General features: G+C 41.4%; 1 protein-coding gene across 3 annotated transcripts in view; it reads right to left on the minus strand.

Annotated features, from left to right (window-relative positions):
- Positions 1-854: 854 nt before the first annotated feature.
- LOC123960187 (bile salt-activated lipase-like) overlaps positions 855-8952 on the minus strand; it is a 22554-nt gene continuing 14456 nt past the window's right edge. For all 3 annotated transcript variants that reach the window (XM_046034803.1, XM_046034804.1, XM_046034805.1), the window contains 7 exons: positions 7850-7957; positions 7639-7762; positions 5224-5407; positions 4645-4848; positions 3953-4150; positions 1921-2028; positions 855-1234 (listed from right to left, as the gene is read on the minus strand). In XM_046034803.1, coding sequence (XP_045890759.1) covers positions 1087-1234; positions 1921-2028; positions 3953-4150; positions 4645-4848; positions 5224-5407; positions 7639-7762; positions 7850-7957 — 1074 coding nt within the window. In that variant the 3' untranslated portion in view covers positions 855-1086. The remainder of the gene's footprint in view (positions 1235-1920; positions 2029-3952; positions 4151-4644; positions 4849-5223; positions 5408-7638; positions 7763-7849; positions 7958-8952) is intronic.

The following is an 8952-nucleotide window of genomic DNA, read 5'->3' on the forward strand; positions in this document are numbered from 1 at the left end:
ATTTTTACCTCCCTACCTACCTCTTTAACTTCTTACCTACCTACCTACCCCCCTTCGACCTTACCTCCTCACCTCCCTACTTTCCTCCTTACCCCCTGGAGTTAAGCAGCCGTCCTCCTGATCAGTCCTGAGCTCCATCAGAAGCTAAAACAGAGATGTGACCCACGATCGGTTCATCATAGTTTCTAATAACGCAGTGCAGTGAGGATCCAGACGTTTCCCTGAAGAGACAGCTTCACTGATAAACCACAGAGCTGCAGAGTAAAAACTTCTGTTCATATCCCCCCTCTGCTGAGCCTGCTGTTAAAGTCAGTGAATTGATAGTTTTTAAAATGCAGAATTCATCTCCCATTATAATCACAATGCTTGAAGGTACAAGTGCACCTGGGAAGGGAAGTGGAGATGACACTCTGACTGGCTCAAAACACACCCATTCACAGAACCCTGCACCTGGCATAGTGACCATTTTTCACCTGTTAAACTGGCAAAATTTGAGTTGGACATGCCCCAAATGCAAGTATTAAAATTAATTAATGGGATTGTTGCTGTCAGCATAAACAAATCACACTCCTCCTTCTCAGAGTCAGGACTGAGTCAGATCTGAACTCACAGACATGAAACACATGTTGAATCATTCAGTGTGACTTCCTCTTCCTCAGATCTCTGACGTCCGTCCAAAACAAACTTCCAGAAATCAGCTTAGAAACAAGAAGAAGATATGCAGAACTTGCCTGAGAATCTTCATGTTTTTAAGTTTTCTTCTGTGTCACAGTAGTCCAGTGATAGCTGTCTGTACATCCATGCTAACAGGAGCTGCTAACAAAAATAAAAGGGAATGGGAAATAAAAGGCCCAGAGAGTTCAAATTCTTTTATTACACAAGAGAAAAAGAGTACAGCTACTGTCTTCACTGATGTTTTATTACTCTCTTGCTGTGTTTATTTACTGTAATCCTCATTACACTACTTTACTGTTAGTAACCTTACATTTATAAATAATTATGACAGTTTGTAATTATCAGAAGAACCAAACAGCAGCAGTGTGAACGAAGCCTGTCGGCCGGTAAAACTTGACTCATTTGTGCGCTTTAAGCAGACAGTTGGGTCAGTTTTTCTTCTTCTTCTTCTCTCTTCATTGCTCCATCTTCTTCTTCTCCTCCTCCATTTCTCTTCACTGATGGCAGGAGGCTGTAGGTTTTTGTCCAGTAGGCGACGTAGTTTGATCTCAGGTCGTAGCTGAAGAGACGACACAGAAGAATTACATTTCAAAATAAAATCTCTCCAACAGAGGACACGTCATCCTCTCAGAGTTTTATTCTTTCCATCTCAATAGAATACAGCAGAACAGAAAAGGGACTTGAGTCAGGTAGTTGGGTTTGGTATTTCCTGTTTTAGTTTATTTATCACTTCCTGTCTCTGTATTCTCCTTCTTGGTCATTTGCTATGTTCTGTTTTGTCAGTTATGCATTTGTTCCGTTTTTTCTGTTTTATTTTTTTTTCCATGCGTCCTCATGTGTCTATGTATACTTTACTTCCTGTTTTATTTTGGAGTGTTCTGCGTCTAGTGTCTTGCCTAGCTTTGCTTCCTGTTGTTGTTAATTTCCCCACCTGTGCCTTGTTTTGTCGCCTTCCTCTTGGGTATTTAGGTTTGCATGTTCCCTTTGTCAGAATGTGAGTTTATGTATGAATGTCTTCCCCCTCTGTGTGGATTACTGTTTTTGGATCTTTCTGTCTCGTGGATTTATCTTTGGATTTCTGTTTATTCTGGTCCTTGGTTCATCAGTAACAGAGTGAGATGAAGAAGACTGTCCAGTAGAACATATTACAGTAAAATATACTTAGGAACAGCAGAACGAAGAACACCAGAGTACTGCAGAATCACAGCAGAACTCAGTAGACTACAGTAGAGTGCAGTGTGGTACCTGACGGAGGACTTGGTGATCTTGTGGTTGATGGTCAGGTAGGGTTGGTGGTATTTGGTGAAGGGTGGCCAGAGAACTGGGACTTTATTGTCACCTTTACTGGGATCACTGGAAAGGAGGAGAGTGAGAGTTTACACCACAATAAAAAAAAGGTCTGACCAGTTTACACCAACTCAGATCTGTTTTCCCCAGTCCAGATCAGTCCAGAGTGGTTTAACCACTTCAGACCAGTTTACACCAGGTAAATATGGTGATGGGGCATTGGATAAGATGGTGGTGTGAGAGACCCGGGTTCAAATCCACTGTGAGACACCATTGTGTCACTGATCAAGACACTTAACCCCTAGTTGCTCCAGAGGCGTGCGACCTCTGACATATTTAGTAAATTGTAAGTCGCTTTGGATAAAAGCGTCAGCTAAATAAATAAGAAAAATAAATATATTTTACATTTTTCAGATCTGTTTAACCAGTTCAAACTACTTCAGACCAGTTCAGACTACTCGAGACCAGTTAAAACTGCTATACACCATTAAATACTACGTTAAACCACTTTAAACTACTTCAAACCAGTTCAGTTTACTTCAGACCAGTTAAAACTACTACACCATTTAATACTACCTTAAACCAGTTCAGTCTACTTCAGACCAGTTAAAACTTCTTCAAACCAGTTCAGTCTACTTCAGACCAGTTAAAACTACTATACACAATTTAATACTACCTTAAACCAGTTTAAACTACTTCAAACTAGTTCAGTCTACTTCAAACCAGTTCAGTCTACTTCAGACCAGTTAAAACTACTTCAAAGCAGTTCAGTCTACTTCAGACCAGTTAAAACTACTATACACAATTTAATACTACCTTAAACCAGTTTAAACTACTTCAAACTAGTTCAGTCTACTTCAAACCAGTTCAGTCTACTTCAGACCAGTTAAAACTACTTCAAAGCAGTTCAGTCTACTTCAGACCAGTTAAAACTACTATACACAATTTAATACTACCTTAAACCAGTTTAAACTACTTCAAACTAGTTCAGTCTACTTCAAACCAGTTCAGTCTACTTCAGACCAGTTAAAACTACTTCAAAGCAGTTCAGTCTACTTCAGACCAGTTAAAACTACTATACACAATTTAATACTACCTTAAACCAGTTTAAACTACTTCAAACTAGTTCAGTCTACTTCAAACCAGTTCAGTCTACTTCAGACCAGTTAAAACTACTTCAAAGCAGTTCAGTCTACTTCAGACCAGTTAAAACTACTATACACAATTTAATACTACCTTAAACCAGTTTAAACTACTTCAAACTAGTTCAGTCTACTTCAAACCAGTTCAGTCTACTTCAGACCAGTTAAAACTACTTCAAAGCAGTTCAGTCTACTTCAGACCAGTTAAAACTACTATACACAATTTAATACTACCTTAAACCAGTTTAAACTACTTCAAACTAGTTCAGTCTACTTCAAACCAGTTCAGTCTACTTCAGACCAGTTAAAACTACTTCAAAGCAGTTCAGTCTACTTCAGACCAGTTAAAACTACTTCAAACCAATTCAGTCTACTTCAGACAAGTTAAAACTACTATACACCATTTAATACTACCTTAAACCAGTTTAAACTACTTCAAAGCAGTTCAGTCTACTTCAGACTAGTTAAAACTACTTCAAAGCAGTTCAGTCTACTTCAGACCATTTAAAACTACTTCAAACCAGTTCAGTCTACTTCAGACCAGTTAAAACTACTTCAAACCAGTTCAGTCTACTTCAGACCAGTTAAAACTACTTCAAACCAGTTCAGTCTACTTCAGACCAGTTAAAACTATTTCAAAACAGTTCAGTCTACTTCAGACCAGTTAAAACTATTTCAAAACAGTTCAGTCTACTTCAGAGCAGTTTAAACCACTTCAAACCAGTTAAAACTACTCCAGACAGTGGACTGGTAAAGACCAGTATTTACTGGTCTGAGAGTCATTCAAAGGCAGATCCAGTTGTAATGTGTGTTGACCTGTGTGTTTGCAGTGCATGCGGGGAGTTTACCCGGTCCTGGCAAAGTTGGTCCAGTATGCGATCATGTACCGGGACAGATCTCGGTGTCGGGGGAAGTAGAGCAGGGCGTAGGTGAAGGGTTTACCAAACAGGTACTGCAGGTCTTCAGCGTGCTCTGCCTCCACCCAGCGAGGGAATCCTGGGATACGAGTCTTCATGTTGAACAGGTAGGAGTAGGTACGGGCTCCGCTGAGGGACAAACAACAGGAAACACACAAGAGGTACATTTTAAAATATTAACTAATCTATTTATTTGATCTAATATCAAGGGTGAGGGTATGACTCTCGAAATGTAAAATATTGTAGTGCGACTCTTTGCCGATGACCAGCATGTTTATAAAGACAACAAGAAAAAAAGGCTTACATTTTCTAGAGAAATCTTCACCACTGAAGCCTCAGACTTTCTCTGAGAGATGACGTTAACAAACCATTGTCACTCCCAAGTCGTCACAGATGGAAGCACGGTCAAGACCTGTCTGTGTTAGTTTGTTGCTACACGGCCAAAAACATGGCTAAAGGTACCCAGGGCATTAAAAAGTGACGCCAAAAGGTCTAGACAAAGCGGCCATATGTGATGAGTTCCAAGTAAGAATGTGTTAAAATAAGTTTAAGTTGTTCTGCCAACCTTCCACCAGCACCAACTACAACAGCAACTTTAAGCTGTCAAGACAATCAGAGCTGACCTGGAGTTGTCGGCGTGGAGCTGGAGGGCGATCTGAGTGGGAACTAGGAACAGGAAGTCAGTCTCGATGTCAGCCACTGTCTTCTTTACCACCGCCTGCTCCGGAGCCACACCCCAGTTAGACGAGTAAACGCTGTAGGCCGATTCGATGGCGGCTTTCCCCTTCTCTTTAGTCAGACCAGCCAGCAGACCTTTCACCTGCTTCCTGAAGAGCACACAGGAGGAGAACCATGACCCGGTTCGACAACCAGAACATCTACACCATTTCTTACCGCTTCTCAACCTGTTCTTTCATGGTTATAATTTCATTGTCATTTGTATGTCAACATATTCACAGGTAGCAGGAAAAGCAGCAGTCTAAACCTGACTGCCTGGTTATTGGATTCATTTACTGTGATGTAGCACATTCAATCAAAGAACTCTGGTCTGATACTGGATGCCAGCGCTGAGCCAACCCTGGCCTGTATGCAGCCATTTTGAGTCTCTAATCTCCTAGTTTTGCCTTTCCAGCTGGTGTATTTTTCTACAAAATAAAAGTCCCTGCAGCAGGCTTGTAGTTCTGGGGTGTTGCAGTACTCACACAGTGGTGACATTTTTTATGTTGATATTAGGAACATCAACTCCAGCAAAGAAGTGTCCGTCCATGTTGTTGACTCCGGCCAGGTAATCAAACTGAGCTGCGTTGTGGAACAGCTTACTGGGCTCATCTGGGATAAAATCACCATCGACCACCGGAGAGAATTCAAGGAGGTCCATGACCACACCTGCAGGGAGGACAGAGAGACTGAGATGAGGTCGTCCACTGTTCAAGAGGTCCAGCAGAGTCCGTGAATTCACCAAATGCTTTTTTAGCTCTTCTGCACACTTTCTGTGTGTCAGGAGTTCATAATGTTACAAACTCTGGTTTGTTTTGGAAAAACTGTGTTTTCGTCTGGGAGAGAAAAAAGTGTTTTACAAATTTAAGTGGCTTAGAAACTGGACTTTCATATTTCACCCCTAATCAGACTTAAAATACCTCAAACATTCGTTCAAAGTTTTTTTTAAAGGTGAAGGAAGTGTGAGTGAGTGGTTACTTCAGTGGTTTTTATGTATTCATATACTTCAGTGTTTCAATAATGCTTTATTATTATTATAATGTAATAATAAATCGTTCCTGCTAATCCCACTGAGAATCAACAGCTTTGTGTGCAGCTTTCTGTTGACTGTAAAATCACCAGCGCATCAAACATCAGGCAAGTGTTTCTTAATATTTGAGCCATATGAACTAGGGAGTACATGCTGTGAGTCACTGTAATGTAAGTTTGAACAAATTGTTTGTAGGGGTGGTGAAGGCACAGTGGATAAGACACATGCCTTTGGTGTATGGCTGCACGATTTGGAGAAAAGGTCATATTGCGATTCTAATGGAACAAATGGTACTATGAGTCTACTTGCTTGATTATCAAGGAAAATGCACAAAATACTGACATTTTGAAACGTGTTTTTCTCAACTTGAACAAAGTTAAACAATAAACAATGTTTGTAACAATAACTTTTGTAAAACAGATGTAAAACAGAACAAGGGGAACGTGTTGCTCTACAGAGGAGGAGGCGGCTAAACTACATCTGTCCACTGCACAGGCTCTATCCACAACCTATAATATTATAACATTAAATAAAGACTATAATGTTCAGTTAATAGTATACTGCTATACTATGTATAATATTAATATATTAATTAATTCTAATTCTAAAAAACATATAATAGCATGCTCTTTTCCCTCTAGTTGAATATTAAATTCAGTTACAACTGTTTCATTTCTGTGGCTTGTTTTTATTCATTTCATCCTTGTGCAAGCAAAATTATCTATATTGGTCTCTAATTTGTTAATGCTAACAACTAACTTGTCAATAATCATATTGTTCAACATTCAATCATTTGTTGCAGCACATCAAACTTTTTTCTAATGTCCCAGCTGACGAGAAGTGACTGACATCGGCTAAGAAAAGGCAGCAATACAGCAAATGTTAACTGGCCAGCGATCCATAGCCAACCCTTCTTTATCTTCTCCCTGTTCTCTTCTGTCTCACCGCTTTAGCTGCTGACGACACGCAACATTACTGTAACTGTCTCTTTCACAGAGCGACCTGCTTGAATCGCACACGTTTTGCGGTTATGTAATCGCACATAACGGCATCATGATTGCAATTAGATTAAGCGTGCAAGCCCTGCTTTGGTGTGAGGACCTGAGTTCAACTCCCCACTGTGACACATCCACCGATGCGTCCTGAGCAAGACACTTAACCCCTCGTTGCTCCAGAGGCGTGCGACCTCTGATATATACAGTATAGCTGTTGTTAGCTGCTTCGGAATAAAAGCGTCAGCTAAATGAATAAATGTAATGTTTGTTTGTTTAAGGTCTAAATTCTGCCCTCTGGTGGTCAAACACTGTTTAATGCAGCTTTAATCACGATGACAGCAAAAGAAAATAAAGAGGCATGTTTCATTAAATGCAGATGTGTTTTTGTCCGTTCAACATGTTCTCGCTTCCAAGTGGTCACATATGGTCATGACCCGTTGGTGTCAGTTTATACCGCACTGGGAAGCCCCTAACGCTAAAAGCTGGCATAGGACATAAATACCAGAAATGTCGGATGGTTGGGGCCGGGTGGGTCAGAAAACGGACTTTCGCTTTCGTTTTTAGTTACGTTACGTAGGTTATATACGTAATGTTACGTAACTGACGTAACTGACGTTGTTATTTTAACCCAAACCATGATCTTTCCCTAAATGAAACCAAACTGTGGAGTTTCACAACAATAACAACTACTTTTATTTTGAAAGTCTAACCAGAAGTTGCATATTTATTTTTGCTAACTTGACAGTGGGATCCTACACATGTTAAAACGACAATAAAGAGCACCCAGAGAGTTCTTGAGAGACGCCAACGGCTCTGACCAAGCGTCCTCCGTGACGGAGTGAGAACGTGTTTTTGTCCGTTCCAGATGTTCTGACCTTTTCCCAGAATAAGCAGCACGTCGATCTTTCCGGCCATGGTGAGGCCGACCGGGTCGCTTATCTTCAGGCACGCTACCATCTCGTCCACGTTGCTTCTCCAGCAGCCAACTTTCCGGGCGATCTGCAGAAATAAAAACACTTTCACACAGGGGGAGCTGAAAAAAATCAGTTTGATCCACATTAGGATGATCTGCAGAGGGAGGAGGACCTTCTTGGTGAGAGCCAAGGGGTTCTTCTGCAGAGCCCAGGGGCTGAGGGCCACGCCACTCTGTGTGATCGCTCTGCGGAACAACCCTTTACTGTAGGGAGACAGCATCTGGAGGGACAGATGGGTGGACAGAGATCAACATGATGAGAGTCTTCCGGGTGGGTTTCTGTTCGTTCCTGCTATCAAACACAAAGTGAACCTGAAGCCCGTTTCAGAAGTTATTAAACTTTAAGCACTTTTATTATTACATAAGGAATCAAATTTTTATTTCTATTTAAAGATTATGAGCTAATACGTCATAATGACTTAGTGAGACATACTAATGCATAATCAAGAGTTTCTGAGAGTTAAAATTATGGTTACAGGTGGAGACAAACACTCAAGTGGACACAAACACTCAGCTGGAGACAAACACTCAAGTGGAGACAAACACTCAGCTGGAGACAAACACCCAGCTGGAGACAAACACTCAAGTGGAGACAAACACTCAGCTGGACACAAACACTCAGCTGGACACAAACACTCAGCTGGACACAAACACTCAGCTGGACACAAACACTCAAGTGGACACAAACACTCAGCTGGAGACAAACACTCAGCTGGAGACAAACACTCAGCTGGACACAAACACTCAAGTGGAGACAAACACTCAGCTGGACACAAACACTCAGCTGGACACAAACACTCAAGTGGACACAAACACTCAGCTGGACACAAACACTCAAGTGGACACAAACACTCAGCTGGAGACAAACACTCAGCTGGACACAAACACTCAGCTGGAGACAAACACTCAGCTGGACACAAACACTCAGCTGGAGACAAACACTCAGCTGGAGACAAACACTCAGCTGGACACAAACACTCAGCTGGAGACAAACACTCAAGTGGACACAAACACTCAGCTGGAGACAAACACTCAGCTGGACACAAACACTCAGCTGGAGACAAACACTCAGCTGGAGACAAACACTCAGCTGGACACAAACACTCAGCTGGAGACAAACACTCAAGTGGACACAAACACTCAGCTGGACACAAACACTCAAGTGGACACAAACACTCAGCTGGAGACAAACACTCAAGTGGACACAAACACTCAG

The sequence above is a fragment of the Micropterus dolomieu genome, linkage group LG21 (genome assembly GCF_021292245.1).
Source record: "Micropterus dolomieu isolate WLL.071019.BEF.003 ecotype Adirondacks linkage group LG21, ASM2129224v1, whole genome shotgun sequence".
NCBI lineage: Eukaryota > Metazoa > Chordata > Actinopteri > Centrarchiformes > Centrarchidae > Micropterus > Micropterus dolomieu.